The sequence below is a fragment of the Lissotriton vulgaris genome, chromosome 12 (assembly GCF_964263255.1).
Source record: "Lissotriton vulgaris chromosome 12, aLisVul1.2, whole genome shotgun sequence".
Classification (NCBI taxonomy): Eukaryota; Metazoa; Chordata; class Amphibia; order Caudata; family Salamandridae; genus Lissotriton; species Lissotriton vulgaris.
Window position 1 is genome coordinate 456,981,050 of NC_141700.1, and position 25,708 is coordinate 457,006,757.

The window sequence follows — 25,708 nt, forward strand, 5'->3', positions numbered from 1 at the left end:
GGCTGCGTGGGTAGATACCTCACGGACTTGTTTGGTGAAAACTTGAGACAACACCTGGTGGCTTAGCGGTGTACTGAGTTACTTGCTCGGCCGAATCCTCTTTGGGAAAGCCCTGGGAGCAACTGGATAAGCTAGGGTTCTGGAGCTGCGTGCCCAGATGCACGGCCCAACCAGAACAGGACCATGGGATGGCCTGTAAGAGGGTTCGTGGTTCGCCTGCCAGGTGATCTCAGAACAGTCTAGTGACTGTTTCTTTTGTTGTTGAATTTTGTTGGATTTCCCAAACAGGAGTCGACGGGCTCTGTCCGTTTTGAAGACATGTCATTTGCACAGAACAAGTAACCAGTACTGAAAATTTATTGCCTTGAGACGCTTTACAGCACTTTATTGCGAGAAAATAGAAGAATATGAGTGTGTGAGTGGTGAGAAGGACGCGTGAATGGTTTCTGGAGTATATGAGTAGAATTGTGTGAACATTACAAATAATGTCTTGTTTTAGTAAAATATGTTTTGGGTGCTGCTGTCGGCGAAATAAACGGCTGGAAGAAAGACAGCCTGCCCCTCCCGAGGGCAGCCCCAGTTTTGATATGTATGTGAAACACGGTCTTACACCGTGTTGTTTAATACAATTTGGAATAAGTACACCAAAGATAATTCCGATTTACAATGGCCTCTACCGGGGTCATTTGACGAGAATAAGATTAATTACATCCAAAACAAACTATTTATGAAGAAAAGCCGCCAGTCGATGTTTGACTCCTTGAACCTATGGTTGAAGGAGGCAAAACGACGAGGATAAGAGAAGAGAAATTGGGAAAGCTTAAATCAGGACAGACAGTCACCCAGAAAGCTATAGCTTATGATAAAGGGAAGGTTGAAGAGAATATCGCACAAATGGATAGGCAGTTCCGTTTAGAGACGGACAAAAGTTATATGACTCGACCTGAGACCGGAGATGAAATAGAGGACTTATTAGAAGCCTGACCACCCCCTACTTATGCCCCACAGGGATTATACCCAGCCGTGCCTGTGGTACGAGCAGGCCAAATTGGAGCAGCATCGGCCACTGGAACCCCAGTGGGAACGGCTGCCACGGCCCCTGCTGATGGATCAGTACGAAGTGCGTTACTTCCCCCTCCCACTCTCCGACTGACTACCTCACCCTTGATATCCTTACAACCAGACGCGGCTGTCCCCTCCCCTTTGCACCCTGTATTTCTCTCCCCTCCGACTCAGACCGCCATAGATCCCCGATACACGGCTTGCCTAGATACCACGCCCAAACGCCTTAGACCTGACTTGAGTGATCAGCGAGTCTATACTAGGTCGTTGTTGGGTACGGAAGAAAGGAAGGCCATAGTAGTACAGGCATCCCAGTGGATGCGGAACGCCATTTACACCTTGGAGGACATTTGGAGCACCATGAAAGATTTTGAACCAGTTGCGCAGCAACTGGCTTCGGAGAATATAGCGATCCGATTAATTTCACTATGGGAGCAGTGTTTCGAAGAGGGAATACCTCCTCAAATACTGCGTGATATAAGAGATCGAGCTTTTAAATTCCAATCACAGGCTGATGAAGTATATCAGAACGTAGCAACTCTTGTGCATTATCGCGAACAAATGCACTGAAAGTGCGCCGATTGGGGAGCACAGCACCCTATGAGAGAGGTGCATCCCCTCTATTATCCCCTCTATTATCCTGAAATACCTGAATTATGGGATGGCACTGGCCAAATAACTAGGGCTCGTGTGGACGCTAGGCTTCAGGAGCAATGGGTTTATACCCCTTGGAAACGAAGCAAGGTCCTCACTCTAAAAGCTCAGCTCCCCGACCCCCGTAAAAATCCCACCGCTTACTTTAAGGAATTGACTGAGGCCGCCAATTCTGCTATCATGACAATACCCAATAACGAGCTGTTCTTTGGTCTCTTGATCCTGGTAGACATTTGGAGACAAATACATGACACGGACCATGCCCCCGAGTTGGGAGGGACCTGGGACCAATTAAAAACCTGGGACAAGGAACGAAAGCCTGGAGAAAAACCTAGAGACGAGGTACTAGCAGTACCAGCTAAAAATTATTACTTATATGCAGACTCTCCTCCCTCCTAGAAAAGTTGATTGGGACAAATTAACAGCCTGTAGACAGAAGAAGGATGAAAGTGTGTCAGATTTCTTTACCAGGTTTGAGAAAGTCTTTATAGATTTTAGTGGGCAAGACCTATCCATGGAAGGTGGGATACGGTTGTTTTTGAATCGGTTTGTTACAAATTTGCTTACCGAAGTTATGTCCCGTCTCCAAGCAGCCGAGAGCACGTGGACTACGGCTGCTCCGTCAGTAATTCTCAGTATAGCCCAATATTATAAACATCGAGAGAATGAAAGTAAAGAAAAGTCAGAAAAGAAGACTAAGGACTTGAAGTCTAGGGTTCTGTTGCAGCAAGTTAGTAGAGGACAGAACACAGGACGGGGAGGGGGCGTGGCTCATTTTAGAGGGGTGTAATGGCAGGAAGAGGTAGAGGAGGTCCCCTGAACATTGGTATAAATCAATGTTCTTATTGCAAACAGGAAGGGCACTGGAGGGCAGATTGCACTCTGTTGCTGGCAAAGAATGATCCTAATAGCGGGCGAGGAAGGGGTCGAGGGAATATAGATCGAAATAGTATGAGACGAGAAGAGATGCAACATGAGGATTCCCGGAAAAATTACTTTGACAATCCCCAAACCAGACAGTACTACAATGAGAATTATAGGGATGACGGGTATGACGGACAGAATTATGCATGAGACAGCCAAGGACAGAGCGGGGGCCACTTTACAGTACCAGTTGACCAGGAGGGACCTTATGTACAAGGGGAACTGTTGGGAACATCGGGAACATTTCTAGTGGATACTGGGGCAATGAATAGCTCAGTTGCCCATACACTGGTCCCTGGGGCTGCTCTGTCTGGCCAAAATAACGTATCAGTGGGATTCTCTGGAATACCTTTGGTAAGCCCCGTTTCTAAACCTTTGCCTTTCACTGTAGGCCCCATTTCTATACATGCACCTTTTCTTTTAACTTCAAATTGTGGAGAAAATCTTATGGGTCTGGACATTTTGAAAAAGTTACATGCACGGATTTATTGTTCCCCCGATGGTGTCTATTTGACGATGCAGAAACAACCCCCGAATGCAGCCCAATATTTTGCCAAAAATGAGAGCCTTCCCCCTGAATTTTCTACGATTCCTCAGACACTGTGGGCTATAGGAGACACCGATGTTTGTCTGTTAAGAATAGCCTCCGTGTCAATAACCTTGAAACCTAATGTCCAGCTGCCCCACATTCCACAGTATAAAATTTCACCAGAAGGTGAACAGGCCTTGTTGCACATTATTCGTGACCTCATTCAGAAGGGGGTGGTGGAAGAGACAACTGCCAATGTTTGTAACAGTCCGAATTTACCGATTTTGAAGAAAACACCAATTGATGGTGCCCCAGACTATAAAAAAACATATCGTTTTGTAATTGACCTCCGAGAGGTCAACAAAATAGTGGTCCCGCAATATCCAGTGGTACCTGATATAACAGTAATTCTGACAATGATTACCCCTACAGCTCGGTATTTCTCGGTAATCAATTTAAAGAATGCTTTCTTTAGCATTCCAATTCACCCTGATAGCAGATATATCTTCGGATTCTCATTAGCTGGCCGAAGTTTTAGATTTACTCGCGCCCCTCAAGGCTATTCAGAGAGTCCTAGCATTTACAGCCAAGCCTTGAAAGCAGTCCTCAATGAATTAATTATGCCAGCAGGGAACACGATCATCCAGTATGTCGATGATATCTTGGTGGCCTCGGACACACAGGAAGGCTGCAAAGAGGCCACGGTTAAATTGTTAAAACATTTGGCTGAAAAGGGTAATAAAGTGTCCCTTTCTAAATTCCAGTATTGTTGACAGGAAGTGACCTACCTTGGCCACTTACTGTCGAAAGCGGGAAGACGATTGACTCCAGAGCGAATATCTGTAATAACTAACATGTCTGTACCTCGTACTCAACGTAATGTTTGTGCTTTTCTTGGCATAACCTCCTACTGTCGCCAATGGATTCCTAACTATTTACTTCTCTCTAAACCCTTGTTGCATTTGACAACCAAAGATGTGCATGAACCCTTACCCTGGACGGATGAATGTCAAGAAGCCTTTGATTCTTTAAAGTCTGCTCTTTGTTCTGCACCTGTCTTGGGTACTCCAGATTACCGAAAGCCTTTTTCACTTTATGTGCACGAGGTGGACGGTTGTTCGCTTTCAGTGTTAACACAGGGTTTTGTTGGAAAGCAAAGACCTTGTGCATTCTTTTCATCTGTCTTGGATATTGTTGCACGAGCCCTCTCGAGTTGCCTGAGGGCCACGGCTGCAGTAGCGGTGGCCATCCGGCAATGAGAGGGAATAGTTTTGAATACAGACCTCACAGTCATGGTACCGCATGCTGTGGATATCCCTTTGAACAGAACCAAGACCCAGCACCTTACGAGTGCTAGATTGACAGGGTACGAGCTAATCTTGTTTGCACCCCATATCACGATCAAAAGATGTGCCACTCTGAACCCAGCCACATTACTACCCCTCCCTTCAAACGATGAAAAGGACGATGTCCTTGACTGTATATTCAGAACAGAAGAGGAAACGAAAGGACGTGTAGATCTTACTGACATCCCTTTATCTGAACCCCCAAGGGGAGTTGTATGTGGATGGCTCTTGTTTTAAGTTACCAGATGGCACTGCGACAGCTGCCTATGCTGTCACGACATTAAAGACGGTGGTGGAGACCGCAAGGATTTCTCATCACTCAGCCCATGCAGCTGTCAAGATGTCCGTGGTCCACAGGAGTCGATGCTGGTCCCAACGCCCCTCCACCTCAGTTGCCGCTCAACATTAAATATTGTAGCAACCCCTGACGTAGAAGGGAAAGGGGAAGTGGATAAAACAAAAAATTGAGAGAGAGACAACCTATGGCGATGGATACGACACCTCTTCTGGTTCTGTTTGGGCCTCGAGTAGTGTCCTGCAGAGGAATAAATATATGTACTACACTGTATACTGTATACCAACTTATAATACTCTATTATCACTCGTGAACTAATCTTACCCCAGAACCATAGGTTATTGCTGTTCTCTCTGAATGGGTTTTGCCTCTCTGAATCTGAAGTACTGTAATTAAAACAATATCATACATTAGTACATTCCCATACTTTTTGTGTTTGGATTTTATAACATGCGTGTAGGCTTTTAATTACCTGTCACAGATTCAGACGACTTTTCTAATTATCTTCAACTTCTAGGCTTCTGTGGACTTCCCTAGTTAAACGTCACTAAGGAGTATAAGAAGTTCCTTATTCTAAGCAACCGGAAAAGTGAAGGATTTATGAGTTCTATTCACTCGAATAAATGGGAAGGATTAAGTAGTAGTTCTCGAATGGAAGCAATAAGAACCACTAATTGTTAAAAAAACAACAGTCTCTGAGTTTTCAATAAGATAGACAAGAAACAGATGCTGACTTAGATTTCCGTTCCGTGTGGAAACATTCCTGGCTGAAAGTTCACAGTCTTTTAATTAACAAGCTGTCCTTACTTGAATCCCTCGTTGCGTATGCGATAGTTTTTTCAATACTTGACTTGCTGAAGAATTTCTATGAACGCCGAACTCTGGAAACGCTGCTGCTCCGGTCAGGATACAGTTGAAGTGCGCAGGTTAAAATCAAAACGCGCGCTTCATGCAGCTGCGAGTCGCGTGACATCAAACACTAGAGCGGCAACCTTGGTGTTTGCCACGGCGCCACGCGCTCGCCATTTCCAGACCCTGTGCTCTGATATTGAGCAAGCACCGCCGCAGGAAATAACCTGACACCACATGACGTTTCTTCCAATGTCTATGTTTTAAAGGGTTTTGTTTTAGAAGTCTTTTCTTCTTGAAATATCTGTCCATGTAAACTGCAGCCAGAGTGGTCTTGACAGTACCTCCCTCCAAAGTGGGTTCCCCCAATTTGGGTTTCTGTGGATATGCCCTGTGATAATTTTTTACCAATCTTGGAGCATGTACATTAGTGGAGGGCTCCCAAGATCTTTCCTCTGGTCCGAAGCCCTTCCATTCCACCAAGTAATACAGTCTCTTTTTAACTATTTTAGAGTCCAAAATCCTACTAACTTCAAATTCTTCGCCTGACTCCAATCTTATGGGTGAAGGAGTTTCTTTGAGCCTGGCATTTTCTGGGTTCTTTTTCAAAAGGGACACATGGAAGGTTGAATGAACCCTTAAGGTTTTTGGAAGCATAAGTTTCACTACCACAGGATTTATGACTTTGGACACTTTAAAAGGACCTATAAATCTTGGCTGAAACTTTCTATTCCCTTTTAGCCTTAAATGCTTAGTGGATAACCAAACCTGATCACCCACCCCAAAACTAGGCCCTACCCTCCTTTTCTTGTCAGCTTGTTTTTTATATGACGCCTTAGCCTTACTCAGATTCTTTTGAGCCCTAGTGTAAGATGTCTTTAAATCTGCCATAACTTTAGTGAGTTCGGGTACATCCTCATCAATTTTACCTACAGTCAGGTTAGAATGTCTGCCTGAGTTAAGGTAGAACGGTGAATAACCAGTAGAATCATGAACTGCATTATTGTAAGCAAATTCTGCGGTCCACAGCAATTCTGACCAGTTGCCCTCCTGTTCCAACAGATAGAGTCTAAGATATTGTTCCAATTCCTGATTTACTCTCTCTGTTTGGCCATCTGTTTCAGGATGGAAACTGGTTGAATATCGTGTGTCTACTCCCAGACTGTGGATAAATTTTTCCCAAAATTTTGATATAAACTGTGACCCTCTGTCAGAAATAATAATCTTTGGAATGCCATGAACTCTAACTATGTGTTGGTTAAAGATCTGCACTAACTGCGGGGCTGTGGGTACAGATTTTAAAGGAATGAAATGTCCCATTTTGGAAAATGAATCGACCAGCACTAAAATGACAGTGTAACCCTGGCTAGCTGGAAGGTCTACAATTAGGTCTAATGTCACTGTGTGCCAGGGATATGGTGCATTGGGCAAGGGTTGTAATAGACCCTGTGGGGCTCTTCTACTTGGTTTACCCTTAATGCATAGCTCGCAAGTCGATACATACTGTCCTATCTGAGCCGCCATGCCTGGCCACCAAAAATGCCTCTTGATCAACTCCAACGTTTTCTTTACACCACGATGCCCGGCTAGACGATCATCATGACAACTTTTCATGGCCTTTTCTTGCATTTCCTCAGTAGGCAAGTACAACTTATTTTCATAAAATGGTAGACCACCATCCACCGATTTCTTGACATCTGAATCTGCCCAGTTTTTTAATTCATCAGAGTGATTTTTTAAGATATCCTCAGTGAATTCTTGTAAATGGATTGCTCCAATGATCTTGTTCATAGGAATGATGGGTTCTGGAAGTGAAGGTTTGGTTTCCGCCGCAACATTCATTCTAGATAGAGCATCAGCTTTACCATTTTGAGCTCCAGGTTTGTAAGTGATCACAAAATCAAACTCTGAAAAGTACAAGGACCACCTTAGTTGACGAGGGGTGAGAGTTTTTGCTGATTTGAGGAATTGTAAGTTTCTGTGGTCAGTGAACACCGTCACACAATGTTTGGCTCCTAGTAAATAGTGTCGCCAATCCTGAAACGCCTCTTTGACTGCCAACAACTCTTTGTCTGCAATGGAGTAATTGCTTTCTGGCTCTGATAATTTCCTGGAGCGATATGCCACTGGATGAAGTTGTCCGGTGCATTTATCTCTTTGTGACAAAATACCGCCCGTGGCGAAATCTGAAGCATCCGTTTCTACATAATACTCTTGATCAGGATCTGGGTGCATTAAGACCGGGGCGGTCACAAAAGCCTTTTTTAAAGTTTGAAAAGCCACTTCCGCTTCATCGGACCATTTAAATTTCTTACCTTTTTTCAGCAATTTAGTTATTGGTGAAACCTTATCTGAGAAGTTGGGAATAAACCTTCGATAGAAATTAGCGAACCCAATGAAGCTTTGTATTTCTTTCACACTTTTTGGCGAAGCCCAATCTTGAATGGCTTGAACCTTGGAATCGTCCATCTCCACGCCATCTGCCGACAGGACAAAACCCAAAAATTCCACACGTTCCGCATGAAACAAGCACTTTTCCAGCTTCACGTATAATTGATTTTCCAACAACCTTTGCAAGACTGCTCGTACATGCATCACATGTTCCTCAATACAGTTGGAAAAAATCAAGATGTCATCAATGTATACCACTGCCACTCGATCCAAGAATTCTCGTAGGACATCGTTGACCAAGTGCTGAAAAGCTGCGGGAGCATTGCTCAAACCATAAGGCATCACCTGGTATTCGTATAGTCCATACTTCGTCAGGAACGCAGTCTTCCATTCATCTCCTTCTGCAACTCTTACCAGATGATATGCTCCTCGAAGGTCTAACTTGGTATAGATCTTAGCTCCTTTCACTTGATCTAAGAGTTGAGAAATTAGAGGCAGGGGATATCTGTTCTTCACCGTGACTTGATTCAAAGCTCTATAATCGATACACGTTCGAAGAGTCCCATCTTTTTTAGGCCGGAAAAACAGAGGCGAAGACACCGGTGACTGAGATGGTCTGATGAATCCTATTTTTAAATATTCATCCAAGTATTCTTTGAGGTAGAGATTCTCGTTTTCAGTTAGCGCATAGATGCGACTGCAGGGTAAGATAGCCCCCGGTTCCAGTTCAATTTTGCAGTCGTACTCCCTATGAGGAGGTAATTTCTCGGCATTACTTTTGTCGAACACAGCAATTAAATCATGATATTCTTTAGGTATTGACTGGGTTCCTATGACACATGCGCTGACGCTGAGCACTGCTAGTGTGGAAGCTGGGGATTCCACTACTTTCGGTCTAACTCCAGTGGAACAGTTCAACCGACAATGTTCAGAATTCATTTTCACTGTGCGACGTTCCCAATCAATGGTGGGGTTGTGCTCAGACAACCATGGTAATCCCAAAATTAATTGAAATTGGGGAGCGTCAATAAGACTAAACCTTATAAATTCCCGATGGTCTTGCAATCCCACCAGCTCCAATGTCCCTGTTTCTTCCACAATGGGTCCTGAGGTGAGGTTGGTACCATCAACTGCTTTCACGACTTCTGGGTTTTTCTTCTTAATTGAGTTAATGCCCATTTCCTTGGCATAATTCAAATCACAAAAATTGCCCGTGGCTCCCGAATCAATCATCACAGATACTCCTCTAATCTCATGCACACCAAATTTCACTGTGAAAGAGACGGTAAGATGAGGGGCCGACGACTGCAAAGTGTTTATCAATTGTTGAGGTTCCTGAGTTGACTCACTGCTACATCCCACCAGGGCAACTCCCTCTACTGATGGGATCTGTCTTTTAACCCTTGGTTGAATTTTGGTTTTTTAGGACATTCCTTCACAAAATGCCCGGAAGACCCACAATAAAGACATAGTTGATTATTCCTCCGCTTTTCTTTCTCCTCTTTGGACAAGGGCCCCCTTATTGACCCAATTTGCATAGGTTCTTCACTAGAGTTCGCATCAGTTTTGTTACCTTCAGGTTTCATGCGATCTAATCGGGGTATGAATGGCTTAAAATCTTTTCTTTTCTCAGATCGTCTTTCATACAGTCGATGATCAATTTGGAGGACCAAGTCAATTAGCTCAGAAATCTCTTGTGGTCTTTTGGGAATTTGTGCGAGAGCGTCTTTTAAATCATCCTTGAGGCCACGATAAAATATAGCGGAGCGCTTCTCATTAGGCCAGTCAGTTTCTACAATCAATCTGTTGAACTGGGCAATGTAAGCAATTAAATCACGATTCCCTTGCTTAATATCCAATAGTTCATTATCTGTAGCTTGGTTAGCAGTTCTTCTGTCGAATATCCGCAAAAACTCCTTCTTAAATCGCTCAAAATCATACAAGGCAGGATCGTTGCGAGTGATCAAGGGCATGGACCAAGCTGCGGCATCACCACTCATATACGACAGCATGAAGGCTACCCTAACATGATCCTCCTTAAACACCACCGACCTGCACAAGAAATGCAGTGAGCACTGAGTAAGGAAGATTTGGGCCTTATTGGGATCCCCACTGAACCTTTCCGGATTGGCTAATGGGACTACCGGGGCCACTGAATGTATAACCTGCGTAGTAGCTTCTGCCGCAGAAGTGTTTGTAGAACTTAATCTAGGCAGGGGGGTAGCTTCCGCCATGAATCTTTCCATTTGTAGTTTTACCTGATGGGTTTCCTGTTGAGAACGTTTTATTTCATCTCTAAGGGCTCTATTCTCTTCAGCTGACTGGGACAATTGATTTTGCAACCCCTCTAATATTTCAGCTAAAGATTTTAAATCCAACCCCTCAGCCATATCGACCCAGGTGGACGTGTGGCACTTCAATCTGTCAAGATGTCCGTGGTCCACAGGAGTCGATGCTGGTCCCAACGCCCCTCCACCTCAGTTGCCGCTCAACATTAAATATTGTAGCAACCCCTGACGTAGAAGGGAAAGGGGAAGTGGATAAAACAAAAAATTGAGAGAGAGACAACCTATGGCGATGGATACGACACCTCTTCTGGTTCTGTTTGGGCCTCGAGTAGTGTCCTGCAGAGGAATAAATATATGTACTACACTGTATACTGTATACCAACTTATAATACTCTATTATCACTCGTGAACTAATCTTACCCCAGAACCATAGGTTATTGCTGTTCTCTCTGAATGGGTTTTGCCTCTCTGAATCTGAAGTACTGTAATTAAAACAATATCATACATTAGTACATTCCCATACTTTTTGTGTTTGGATTTTATAACATGCGTGTAGGCTTTTAATTACCTGTCACAGATTCAGACGACTTTTCTAATTATCTTCAACTGCTAGGCTTCTGTGGACTTCCCTAGTTAAACGTCACTAAGGAGTATAAGAAGTTCCTTATTCTAAGCAACCGGAAAAGTAAAGGATTTATGAGTTCTATTCACTCGAATAAATGGGAAGGATTAAGTAGTAGTTCTCGAATGGAAGCAATAAAAACCACTAATTGTTCAAAAAACAACAGTCTCTGAGTTTTCAATAAGATAGACAAGAAACAGATGCTGACTTAGATTTCCGTTCCGTGTGGAAACATTCCTGGCTGAAAGTTCAGAGTCTTTTAATTAACAAGCTGTCCTTACTTGAATCCCTCGTTGCGCATGCGATAGTTTTTTCAATACTTGACTTGCTGAAGAATTTCTATGAACGCCGAACTCTGGAAACGCTGCTGCTCCGGTCAGGATACAGTTGAAGTGCGCAGGTTAAAATCAAAACGCGCGCTTCATGCAGCTGCGAGTCGCGTGACATCAAACACTAGAGCGGCAACCTTGGTGTTTGCCACGGCGCCACGCGCTCGCCATTTCCAGACCCTGTGCTCTGCTATTGAGCAAGCACCGCCGCAGGAAATAACCTGACACCACATGACGTTTCTTCCAATGTCTATGTTTTAAAGGGTTTTGTTTTAGAAGTCTTTTCTTCTTGAAATATCTGTCCATGTAAACTGCAGCCAGAGTGGTCTTGACAGCAGCTGAACTAATAGCCTTGTTGAGAGCATGCAAATTGAGTGAAGGGCTGAGGGTGAACATTTTTTTGGCCCATAGTTTGGGGAAGCTGTGGAGGGAGAGGGGTTTCTTTACTACACATGGCCCGAAAAATCAACATGGCCCCTTAATTGACTGATTGTTATTTGGTTTGACACTACCAGAGAAAGTGGCCATCATCAAGTGCAGTGCCCATAAAAAAATTGTTGATTCCACTGGAAAGGCAAACGCTTTTGCTGATTCAGTAGCGAAAGAAACAGCCCAGACTAGAATGAACCCCATGTTCCCTAGAACATCGGCTCGGTGGGTAGCAAAAACATCCCTGTTTGACAATATTATTGAAAGTGTGAGAGAACTACAGAAGGAAGCAACAATAGATGAAGTACAGAGATGGGAACAGGAAGTAGAAAAACTAGATAAGAATGATTGTTGGATAGATCTATCTGAGATGCAGCAATGGTTACTGCCCAATGCATCAGTATAGGCTGTAGTGACAATGGCCCATGGTCCAGCCCACATAGGCGCAAAAGGTATTTGTGCCATGTTAGATCCAGTATGGAACAACCCAAACATTTCCAAAACTGCAGCACATATAGTGAAATACTGCCCGGTGTGTTTACTCCACAATCCTGGAGGTAGAGAACCTGTTTTGAGTGGAAATTTTGCCCCACCATCCTTGCCTTTTGATGTAATACAAATTGATTACATCCAGATGGAAAGAGTGAATAATCTAAAGTATGTATTAGTGGTGGTATGTGCTTTTAGCAAATGGGCTGAAGCCTACCCTACTAAAGAAGCCACTGCAGTTGCAACTGCCAAAGCCCTGGTTAAAGAGTACGTGCCCAGATATTGCTTGCCCCGTGTCATCTGGTCCGACAACGGGCATCATTTTAATGCTCTGCTAGTACAGAGTGTTTGTAAGGGATTGCAGATAAAACAGAAGTTCCATGCCGCCAGACACCCCCAGTCGGCTGGACTAGTTGAAAAATATAATGGCACCCTGAAATTAAAAATGGCTAAAATTTGTGAGAGTACTGGATTAAATTGGCCCGATGCACTCCCTTTGGCACTGCTGTCTCTGAGAACAACCCCTCACACTAGAACTGGATTGTCTCCTTATGAGGTGATCTTTAGCCGCCCCGCCAATGTGTGGGGAGTCCCCAGACCCCGTTCCTTTAGGGATATTGATTACCCTTTGATGACAGACTACCTGTACACCTTGACTAAAGATTTGCGTTCTATTCATCAACAGGTATCGGACACATTGCTGCCACTACCGGAGGGTCCTGGACATCGGTTGGAACCTGGCCAGTGGGTACTGGTGAAGAATTACCAACGTAAATCGAGTTTGGAACCCAGGTGTTCAGAACCCTACCAGATCCTCCTGGTAACTAGAACGACGGTGAAAGTGCATGGAAGAAAACACTGGATCCATGTCACTCATCTAAAACGCCTGCCGCTGCCTCTGCCATCTGATCTAAGGAACCAAGGAGGAGTTCCGAGCCAGGAAGGAGAGCTGATTCAAAGTTTTGTGCCCTTTTCAGACGCCCAAGAAGTAGGGCAAGCAAGTGAGGTGTTGCCCACAGTTGAAAGTAAGACAGCTCAATCAGCGGAAGCTGTCATTTCCAGGGCACCACAGGTTTTGAATGCATCAGATGCCCTTGCAGCAGAATTGTTTTCTGACCAGGAGCAACCTGGCAGTTGTAAATACGACCTGCGGCCCCGAAAACAGCGCAGTACCCCAGCTTCCAATGGTAGGAGCTAGACAGAGACTTGAGTTGAAAAACATCGGATAGAATTACTGGGGTACTGAGCAAAACACTGGACTGAACCCGTTGAGAGCTTGGAACATTGTGTTAAATAACTCTGTTCAGAAAATTAGGTCTGAGTTAAGGGCCGCACTATTGGGATACAAAGGCTTGTTCTTTTTGATGAACGATAGGAGTCTGCCTGTGAGGCTCCAACGGACACAGGGAGAAGATCCCTCAGTGGAAAAGAAGAACCCTCTAGTGGTGTGCGTGCTTTGTGGATACAAAGATTAGATTTGGACTTTTAGAGAGGATCCGAGTTAGAATTTGGACTTATAGAGAGCATGTTTTCTTTTGCCCGATTTGTCATGGAGGATGAACGTCCAATTGTTTTCCGGATGGACCACCAGAGTGAAGGTAGCATTCGTTGCTTTTATTGTTGTAATCACGGTAATTTTAATGTGTATTTGTGTATTTAGAATTTCAGCACCCTGTACAGAAACTGCTAGGAACTACCCCTGCCCTGGAAGAACATCTCTTTTATTCTCTACCTCCACATAAGGCTAGACACAGAGAAACTTATGCGAAAAATGTTTTTATCGAAATGTTACATCAGACCCATAGCACTACCAACAAGACGAATTGTTGGGTCTGTAGGTTCCTCCAGTCAGTAATGCTTCAGCATGAACTATTAATTTCCCTGCCCTTGTCCCACTTAGCCAGCAGTGAAGCCTGGTTCCAATTGTTGTCACTGATGTATTCCCACTATGTAGCTGAACCTAAGATATATACTGAAAAGGACTATGAGGCCATTCTGAAATATATAGAGCAGCACCAAGGATTTGATGTCGAAGGAAATTGAGGAGAGGGATCCTTAGAACCAAATGCTTGTATGAATGTATACACTGAATATAGAAATGCTACCTGGTTACAAGAGGAAATGCAGGATTCTGAACTTTTCAACTCCACCACGTATTTTCAGCATTTTAAGGAACAAAATGACACTAATGACAAAGCTTTGCCAATTCCCATTATAAATAGTACTTCCCCCTTTTGCATACAGGGTCGAGGTCATATTAAGGTAGGAAGCAGTAGATGTAATTACACTTACACCTTGCAGACATACAGCACTCCTCCTGTGATTACTCCCCCTAATGTGTATTTTGTGTGCAGTGAAAACGCATATACTTGGCTTCCCCGGGGATGGGCAGGGCGGTGTTATCTCTCATTCCTCTACCCCCCAGTTTATATTGTCCCATCTGACTATCATAAGACACATCAACTAGTTAGACGAGAGATAGAATCTAACCGGAGCATTAGGAGTTTAGATACTGATAGTACTGATCAGACAGACACCTCCTTGCAAGTTTGAAGACATTGCCAAAGGTCTCACTCCTTTTGGGGGACAGATTTTCAATAGCCGTAGTATAAGACGCCTGTCGAGAATAGTGGAAAACGTGGTTCAGACCACAACTCGGATTCTGACCAACATTACCGTTGAGCTTCAGGCTACGAGGCTTGTTTCGCTCCAGAACCGAATGGTTCTTGACATCATCCTAGCAGATAGGGGTGGAGCCTGCTGCGTGATCGCAGCTCTTGTTGTGTTTTCATTCCTGATTCAGCCCCTACCATACACCTTGCAATTCAGAAACTACACCGGTTAGCTAGTGAAGCACATGTCGACAATGGTACTTGGTCCCTAAAGTGGATGGTTCTGGGGTCTTTTATCTACCATCTACCTGGGGTTGGAAGATATTCATGATTCTTTCCGGAGCCTTTGAAGTCATATTTACTTGCTGCCTTTGTCTCCATTGTGGCCCGGCTTGCTGTTCTTTCTGTGCGGCTAGAATAACGTCTGCCTTGAACATCTCCTGACAGGCCAAAGTCGACAAACAAGTGATCCAGAAGGAGGTCTCAGATCTTATGCAGATCGATGAGGGAGTGTTTGTAGAATAAATCTAGTTATATTGGCTATAGTAGGCCAAAAGGGCCGTCTGATGGGATATAAATACGATAAATACATGTTATTGGCCTAATATATACAATATAACCTCATAACCGCACGTTAGCATTCCATTATTCTCATTGTATTATTGAAGTTAGGAACGATTCACTTTAGTGCTGCTTAAACCTATTGGTGTGACCGGAGCCATCTTGTTTAGTTTCTCTGTTTCAAGTACTGTTTCCCTGAAATCACGTGATTAAGCTTTCTGCACGAAACCACAATGGCAGACTTAGCTGTCTGCTCCACTCGCTAGTTTGTAGCTCAGGGAAACCCACGGTCACACCTGCCCTTCTTGTGGGATGCGCACATTCTAGCAGATCCCGTTCCTGCACTTCCTGAGCTACAGATAGAAAGGGAGGCACCTTACTGACCTGCCCCCGGAATAGCTTAGGCCTAGCTACTAGCAATTAATTGTGCCTTATATGGGTCTTCCTGTTGGCTCACTGACAAGTTGTATATTTCCTAGTAAGGTGACATTGTGCTATGTGTGAAACGTATATATGCTTTGCCCTGCTTGTATGTAGTCAGTCTACTCTGCGCACCTCCGAGGGTCGTGTAGACTGAGGCTCCCTTGTCAGGGCTTGTATTTGCAGAATAAACAATTGAACCTTCTCCATTGCCGACTGATTTATTATTCATGAATAAGGTATATGGGCTATTGGTGAGTATAGTCCATTAGTATAATATTTTGGTTCCTTCACGCCTACCGTGGCTATGAAGAAAGGAGTGTCCTTTCATATGATGGGGAGGAAGGCAGCCAAGGTCTTGGACCTCAGCTTGCCCTTGCTGGCAGTCAAGATGAATGTTTTAACAGAAGTGCTAGAGCCAGGACCCAGCAGAACAGCTTCTCCGTGTTAATGAGACACTACTGATTTCCTGCTTGGGCCTTGGTCCAAGCCCTACACAGAGACTCCTATGAACAGGAAAAATTATCTGCCACCACATCGCACTTCGGGGACCCAAACTTCCCCACACAGTACCCCACCCCGGAGTGTCTGTGCTGTACATGTACCTTCCAGCCTACCCTGCTGGGTTTTAATATATTTTACATCCATTTCTTTTCAGAATTGTTGGCATTGGAATAGAACACAAAAGATATATAGGGTCTGCTCTGTTTCCTGGGGCAAAAGGAACACTAGATTTAGAGCACATTTGCGTCAGAAAAAGGCTAACTATATCTTTTGCGTGACTGGAAGAGCTAACAGCAGTCATAAGATGCTGCTCTCTCTGCTATCTTTCAGTTAGAATGTCAGTTGATCTGACAAAAGATCAATATTCTAAACTGCTGCCGCACAAGCATGAGTAGAAAATAGTTTGAAACTGAATACATATAGCCGTTTTTTGAGAAAAACACTCCTCCAAAAGGTTTCGATAAAACATACAAGCTAATATTAAAATCAAAATCTGATTAAAACGTTTCCATTTTGTTGTTAAGAAGACGATGTAGAACAAGGAAAAATGTTCCAATTAATTCACATACAATGGTAGGGAACACCCTTACAGAAGCTTTAGTCTGTAACGCCAGTGATCAGTGCTTATCGTGGCTCCAAGCTCCTGGAGGGGAAAGATGAGAAAGTAACTGGCATCAGAGCATCAAGCTGGCGACTATATAGATACGGGGAGACATTGATCTACATTCTGTCCATCAAATTGTTTTTTGTAATTTTCTCCCTGAGTGTACTGGGGTAGCTCAGACGTGGATCCCAGAGCCTCCACACCACTGGAGTCAAGCTAGCCGGGCTGATGAGAGGTGTTACCTCGAAACCGGTCCGGTCCTCGGATGCTTGATTCCGGTCTGGGAAAGATATGGCTGTTGTAGTTCGGATTGGACTGTTCCCATGGGGCACAGGGTCAGAGCTGATTTGCATAAAGCCATTATCTGACCCAGGGTGGTGCCACCACATCGCACTTCGGGGACCCAAACTTTCCCACACAGTACCCCACCCCGGAGTGTCTGTGCTGTACATGTACCTTCCAGCCTACCCTGCTGGGTTTTAATATATTTTACATCCATTTCTTTTCAGAATTGTTGGCATTGGAATAGAACACAAAAGATATATAGGGTCTGCTCTGTTTCCTGGGGCAAAAGGAACACTAGATTTAGAGCACATTTGCGTCAGAAAAAGGCTAACTATATCTTTTGCGTGACTGGAAGAGCTAACAGCAGTCATAAGATGCTGCTCTCTCTGCTATCTTTCAGTTAGAATGTCAGTTGATCTGACAAAAGATCAATATTCTAAACTGCTGCCGCACAAGCATGAGTAGAAAATAGTTTGAAACTGAATACATATAGCCGTTTTTTGAGAAAAACACTCCTCCAAAAGGTTTCGATAAAACATACAAGCTAATATTAAAATCAAAATCTGATTAAAACGTTTCCATTTTGTTGTTAAGAAGACGATGTAGAACAAGGAAAAATGTTCCAATTAATTCACATACAATGGTAGGGAACACCCTTACAGAAGCTTTAGTCTGTAACGCCAGTGATCAGTGCTTATCGTGGCTCCAAGCTCCTGGAGGGGAAAGATGAGAAAGTAACTGGCATCAGAGCATCAAGCTGGCGACTATATAGATACGGGGAGACATTGATCTACATTCTGTCCATCAAATTGTTTTTTGTAATTTTCTCCCTGAGTGTACTGGGGTAGCTCAGACGTGGATCCCAGAGCCTCCACACCACTGGAGTCAAGCTAGCCGGGCTGATGAGAGGTGTTACCTCGAAACCGGTCCGGTCCTCGGATGCTTGATTCCGGTCTGGGAAAGATATGGCTGTTGTAGTTCGGATTGGACTGTTCCCATGGGGCACAGGGTCAGAGCTGATTTGCATAAAGCCATTATCTGACCCAGGGTGGTGCCACCACATCGCACTTCGGGGACCCAAACTTTCCCACACAGTACCCCACCCCGGAGTGTCTGTGCTGTACATGTACCTTCCAGCCTACCCTGCTGGGTTTTAATATATTTTACATCCATTTCTTTTCAGAATTGTTGGCATTGGAATAGAACACAAAAGATATATAGGGTCTGCTCTGTTTCCTGGGGCAAAAGGAACACTAGATTTAGAGCACATTTGCGTCAGAAAAAGGCTAACTTTACCTTTTGCGTGACTGGAAGAGCTAACAGCAGTCATAAGATGCTGCTCTCTCTGCTATCTTTCAGTTAGAATGTCAGTTGATCTGACAAAAGATCAATATTCTAAACTGCTGCCGCACAAGCATGAGTAGAAAATAGTTTGAAACTGACTACATATAGCCGTTTTTTGAGAAAAACACTCCTCCAAAAGGTTTCGATAAAACATACAAGCTAATATTAAAATCAAAATCTGATTAAAACGTTTCCATTTTGTTGTTAAGAAGACGATGTAGAACAAGGAAAAATGTTCCAATTAATTCACATACAATGGTAGGGAACACCCTTACAGAAGCTTTAGTCTGTAACGCCAGTGATCAGTGCTTATCGTGGCTCCAAGCTCCTGGAGTGGAAAGATGAGAAAGTAACTGGCATCAGAGCATCAAGCTGGCGACTATATAGGTACGGGGAGACATTGATCTACATTCTGTCCATCAAATTGTTTTTTGTAATTTTCTCCCTGAGTGTACTGGGGTAGCTCAGACGTGGGTCCCAGAGCCTCCACACCACTGGAGTCAAGCTAGCCGGGCTGATGAGAGGTGTTACCTCGAAACCGGTCCGGTCCTCGGATGCTTGATTCCGGTCTGGGAAAGATATGGCTGTTGTAGTTCGGACTGGACTGTTCCCATGGGGCACAGGGTCAGAGCTGATTTGCATAAAGCCATTATCTGACCCAGGGTGGTGTGGAGTGCAAAAAACGATGGATTTAGGCCCAGATCCTTGTACTGGGGTGAATGTAAGACATTGATCTACATTCTGTCCATCAAATTGTTTTTTGTAATTTTCTACCTGAGTGTACTGGGGTAGCTCAAACGTGGGTCCCAGAGCCTCCACACCACTGGAGTCAAGCTAGCCAGGCTGATGAGAGGTGTTACCTCGAAACCGGTCCGGTCCTCGGATGCTTGATTCCGGTCTGGGAAAGATATGGCTGTTGTAGTTCGGACTGGACTGTTCCCATGGGGCACAGGGTCAGAGCTTATTTGCATAAAGCCATTATCTGACCCAGGGTGGTGTGGAGTGCAAAAAACGATGGATTTAGGCCCAGATCCTTGTACTGGGGTGAATGTAAGACATTGATCTACATTCTGTCCATCAAATTGTTTTTTGTAATTTTCTCCCTGAGTGTACTGGGGTAGCTCAGACGTGGGTCCCAGAGCCTCCACACCACTGGAGTCAAGCTAGCCGGGCTGATGAGAGGGGTTACCTCGAAACCGGTCCGGTCCTCGGATGCTTGATTCCGGTCTGGGAAAGATATGGCTGTTGTAGTTCGGACTGGACTGTTCCCATGGGGCACAGGGTCAGAGCTGATTTGCATAAAGCCATTATCTGACCCAGGGTGGTGTGGAGTGCAAAAAACGATGGATTTAGGCCCAGATCCTTGTACTGGGGTGAATGTAAGACATTGATCTACATTCTGTCCATCAAATTGTTTTTTGTAATTTTCTGACTATATAGATACAGCACCCGTAACTTCCGGTAAGTAAATTGTTCAGTTGGTAAATTAATTTCAAATTACTCCCTAAAATTTACATCAATCTGTAAACAGATCCACTAAATGGAACAGATGATGCATAAGATTTTGCCTTGATTTTTATTAATAATAATATCAATAAAAAGAATATACAAATTGTTTTCGAGTTATTTGATCGTGTTGTTTGAAAGTCTCCTCTCAATTGCAGCAATACCTAGGGATATTTGGAGAGTCATTTTTGTAAAGATTGTAGCAAGATAAAAAATTGTGCTGTTCCTTATTACCATTTTCTGTGAAAAGATCATACGGTTATTGTCATCGTGTTGTCAGATGTTAACTCTGAATATATTCTAACCTCATCACGATAATGGGAGTTTCAAAGGAAATTTTGTTTCACCTGAAATAATATCATTCTCTTTATTTTCAGAAAGAGACAACAATGATCCACTTGGAATAACTATTGAGGACTTTGGTAATGCTGGGATCATATTGAAAGTAGAACACCCCCCTGTTGTGGGTATTGATGGTTCAATTGTTTCAATGAAGTACAGTGTTGTTTACACCACAAAAAGTTTGGATATCAAAATGATTAATCCCGAAGCTCAAAGAATGCCCAAAGGTATTTTTCAGGTTAATATTTCAAAAAGTAATGTGATAATGAACTTATCTGACAGGTCTAGCCTGAAACCTTCAAGTATGTTGTTGTTCATGTTTGCATTTCAGTAACGTAGCTTGATCTTGTTGTGTTATACACAACTTTTTCTATGACAACTCTTTTGAGAATTTTAATTCTAACAATGCACCACTGCTATTTTAGCCACGGACTCAAATTTGTGATCACTACAGTACCTTTGATACCTTTTTTAGGTTATCCTGCCAACATGTTTTTTTCTTATTGCTTAACAGTGTCTTGCAGTGCCTCTGTTAGCACACTGTTGCAGTTATTTTACTTGTGTATAGCTTCCTTCCTTCTCTCATATCTTTTAAGCACCTCTGATTTCCACAGGAAGTGCTAAATCAGAAGGAAAATTGATTGGCAGATTTCGCTCACCAAATTATTCCAATAGTGGTGGACATTCTGACAAAATCAAAAGATGTTCCATCACCACTGAAATTTAAATCAGGCTGTATCTCTCCAAATCTTGAAACACGAGTTGAGTAACTCTTAATGCCTGTTGACCCCAGTGAATTACAGTGCACGATAACACTTCCTTCAGTAGTGGTCGTACATTTTTCACCCTTGTAGATGCGGTTTGTGCTGTCTAACTCTAGACACGTGTTTCTGAATGAATTCCATCATCAGTAGAGAGCAACAAGTCATTTTGGGGGTGCTGAAAATGCTGCCCAAAGTCTCTCCAGGTTTCTGTACCACTCACTGAGTGCAGGTGCATCAACACATGTGTGTCAGCTTTGTAGCTCAAAAGAGTCTTTTCAAACAAAAGAAGGATGGAAGCAAACTGCCTCACATTGGATGAAGCTGAGTCCCAAGATGGCTGCCAACTCTTATTGGCTGACGTGTTGGCAGCCAAAAACAACTCTACATTTCCCTGCATGAGCTCATAATTATTCACAAAGCTGTTGCGGACACAGATAAACAAATTTGGATTTCCTCTAATTTCTCTAAAGCTACAAAACAGATTCACACCAAATAACTGAAAGCGTGATCTGCATAACAAAATATACCTTTCTGCCAAACTTAGTGTAATTTAGTCCAGCAGTTTGGGCTGCAGGTTCGACTGAAGGTCCTACTGAAATTAACATGAGATAACACACTTTTTTGTAGCCCCTTTTTTCTCTGCCCACGCTTGTCAGATCACCCCCATGCAGAACAAGACTCACTATGTCACTTTTTTGGGAAAATGTGATGATTTGTCAAACGGTGGCAAAGTTATAGGCAAGCAAAAAAATGCTGATGACGTCAGATATTACATTATTCATGACATGGTCAGTGACATCACTGATGACATCACTGATGACATCTCAAGGTCATTATAAAGTCTGAAGGGTCTTTTGAGGTAGGATTTGTGAGAAAGGTGCAAAATGTATTTTTAAAAGTGAAAAGCAAAGATCACTTTAGGGACAAAATGTGCCACATCTTTAAGGATCATCCATTCTGAGAAGATACTAAAATAAGGAAGGAAGTCACAAGAGCACACATGTTTTCCTACAGTTCCTTGAAAATTGCGATGCCAGATTAGTGGACCCTCCAAGTAAAAACTGAGAGGCACAACTCAAAGTCTTTAAGGAAGAATAGGAGGATTAAGGTGAGTATAAGATCATGGGGAAATGGAAAGAATCAGATAAAGCTCACAGCCTTCATGAATGAAGCCATACAGTTACCTGAGCCACATGAACTAGTTCATAGGATAAATGTTTAGAGATCTTGTCATTCCATTTTTTTGCTGATCTGAAAAGTGGTGTTAAAAATCCTTTATTCCTGAGGTGGCGAAGTGAGCTAAAGAACGATGATGGATTCAACTGTCTGAAACATTTCGGTGCTCCGTCTATCTTCTCCTTGTGTTTGCTTTGATCACCTTAAGTTGGCAGGGTATGCCAGACATGCGTCCCTTACTCACTTTGCCACTGGATTCAATCTAGCCAGGCTGTTGAAGGGTGTTACCCCGAAACCGGTCCCAGGATGCATGTTTCAAGTTCAGGGAAGACCTGGCTTGGCAGTTCTGGCTGGAATGTTCCCATGAGGCCCAGGGTCAAGACTGATTTGCATATGGCTGGGTCTGAACTGAGGTGGCAAAGTGAGTTAAAGAACGATGATGGATTCCACCCAGATCTGTGAATGAGGGTGACTGCCTAAAAGGTTTCGGCGCTCCGCCTATCATCTCCTTGTGTATACTTTATTCCTGCAGTTGACTACATTTCAAAGAGCTTTTCAGTAATTCCAGAATATGGTTTGCCCTCCATATTTTTTTCTTTTTTATCAGACCATGTTCTGTAGGGACTCTGGATGGCACCATATCACCCTCTCAACTCCATGGGTAATTTTGCTTTCCAAATAACTCTGTCCTCCTAGCATGTCTAAAGTTCAAGCACAGAAGAGAGATTTTAGACCTCATCCCCTTTGAAGAACTGAATTAAAAAAAACTAGTGCCACTTTGTCATTGGAATCTTTGAATTTCCACCCTCCTTTACATGATATGTGAAAATTCCAGTTATCCATTATCTCATCCCTGGTAGAAGTTTGGGATTGTGTGTTTAATCTTGTTTGGAAGTACATTTGGTTTTACCTTTACCTGTACCTCTTCTCTTTATCTTTATGTGGCTAGCTTTAGTGCACTTCATCTGGTATGGTCGGGCTTTCTCCCTTTGCGTTCTCTTGGGAACAGGCGCCCAAACCTTAGGAGGCACCATGCACACTGAACCTCCAAAACACAAAGCACTTTTCCAACCAGCAGCTCCGGAGCCCTACCTTCCTTTCTCTTTACCGCAGGAGCTTTGTCTCTGAATTCACAAGCATTGTATTACTGCAACTCCCTTTTCCTGACATTGCTGTGCCTGCAATGGGCTGCTGGACTGCAAAGGAAGATAATGACCTCATGATGGCCAGGCTTGACTACTTGAAAATAATCAGTAAGGGACCAAAAGAGCTACAGATTCTTGGTACAGGTGTGAGGAAAGTTCCACATGGTTAGTCTTCCACTGGCATGAAGGGAGAAGGCTCTAGGTGGTTATAAATAGCTAAAAATATAGTAGGAGCCAAGATATTTTGCTGTACTGTGAGACCTGAACTGGTACTTCCTGTCCTCAGGAGCCCTTAACTGTGAGATAGCAGAAGTCTGGCAAATGGAAGAAATTAAGTTATAAACTCAGGCACATATCTATATCCCAGGCTACCACCCTCAGGTGGTGGGAGCAGAACCTCAAGAGGTATAGCACTGGGATTTGCACTGCGAGCCACAACTACCTCAACACACTGGTCAGTAGCTCCAAGATGAGACAGTAGTTGCAAGAAAACGAGAATACTCCAGTACTCTTGAAAATGTTCATTGTAGTGGTGAGAACAGCCTACATTGACAACAGGTGCTTCTGTGCCTAGAGTCTTACTAGGAAATCTGCATCTACAAATGTCGTTGACGAAATATTACTGGGCCTGTTTAAGAATGTCTTGATTAGCATGTCATCTCTGCAGTCTACCACCACCACCCAGCCCAAAACGTAGAAAATAAGTGCCTTTTTATGTGAAGGACCCCTGAAAATAATAGCTAATTTTAAAAATTGACATTTTACTATTGGTCCCAAAGGGCAGCAGAAGCACAGTTCCCAGACTTGTTGCCCATTCTTAGCCCAAAATATTTGCTTTCAATACCAGAGGAAAGGCAAGCAAGATGGAGACAACCGACCCTATATTTGATGATTGCCCCCATCACTGTGATGCCTCTTGTATCAATGCTGATGCCTAGATTAATGCATCTTCCTGTTGCTAAGCCAACTCTGCACACACATAGAAATGGGGCTATGCAAGGTATGTCTCTGTTATATAGACGTAAATGGACAAGACACACATGTTAAAACTGCCCTCACCCACAGAAATCTGTGGCATGCTTCATCATAGGGCTGCTAGCACACCTCTGCGCAAGCAAACAACAGAGGTGGAGCAATAGGGAGGGGGAGACGTAACAAACATATAGAAAAACTGTGCAGGATCAAAAGAAAGGTGCAGAGAAGATAATGTTAAAACTGACCAAGGGATCCCCAAAATTGCCCTGTATTAGTGGACTCTGTGGTCAGATTAAGAATGTCATTGAATAACCAGTGGATGGTGGTATGGGGGCTGCAATGAATCCCCTACCCCTCAAACCTGCAAACTGTCGACATGTTTCAGCCGGCTTTTGCGTTGTCTCCGGCTTTTATCAGGACTCTGAAAATAGATCCCTTAAACCCTCTCCCTACTTCCTACCTTGTGGAGTAGAGCAGAGTCACAGTCTGATTGAATGCTCGGGTCAAGTGGGTTACGTACTCCCAGTGAAATTCCTGTAAGGTAATGAGAATATTATACACATTAACACTCTACATAAAGTGCCCTTAGTGGTAGATGTAGTAAAAAGACATACAAGAAGAAGTGTAAAAAGTGGTCTTGTCCCTCTAAATCTGTTGTGCGAACTGGTGGGTGTAAACATTAAGGATGGGCACGCCCAGTGTAAAGGACAAATCGTCCCATAGGAGCGCACTAATGTCCCTCTCTAAGTATAAAAGAACCCAGGGTCATAATTCCTTAGTATGTCAAGACAATCATGTACCCGGCGTGTCTTACTGAGTTGCATTAAAAACAATAGCTGAACTGGCGGGGAAGCGAGGATAGATTCCTATAGACACACTCTGCAACGGTAGAGATAAAAAAGAAATGTTGATTAAGTAATTAAATTCACGCTTTTAGGGCCCTTTTAGGGGTGTTTTGTTTGGCCCCTAGTAGTTAGCCCAGAGGCATAGTTAGTGAATCGAGTGTGTATCTGATCGGGATGAAACCCAGAATGAAATAATATCTGGATGAACCTCAATTACTTGTTTGAAGCTCGAGCGGGTCTACACCAGGCTTGTCCATTTATTGTTTACATGCCCCTTTGACTCCCAACGTACTCCGTCAAAGTGAGCTTGTCTCAGACCAATCGTCCATCCTGGGGCCACGTAGCTACCGTGAGCTGAGTCAGGATATCCCTGTGTCTCCCTCCGACTGCGGGATCACGTACGTGATGCACGCTGCGG

General features: G+C 43.6%; 1 protein-coding gene across 1 annotated transcript in view; it reads left to right on the forward strand.

Moving 5' to 3' along the window:
* KCTD19 (potassium channel tetramerization domain containing 19) overlaps positions 1-25,708 on the forward strand; it is a 2,885,268-nt gene that overhangs the window by 2,614,003 nt on the left and 245,557 nt on the right. Inside the window, exon 12 of the mRNA XM_086945566.1 lies at positions 20,421-20,612. Within this exon, the coding sequence (XP_086801692.1) occupies positions 20,421-20,612 (192 nt within the window). The remainder of the gene's footprint in view (positions 1-20,420; positions 20,613-25,708) is intronic.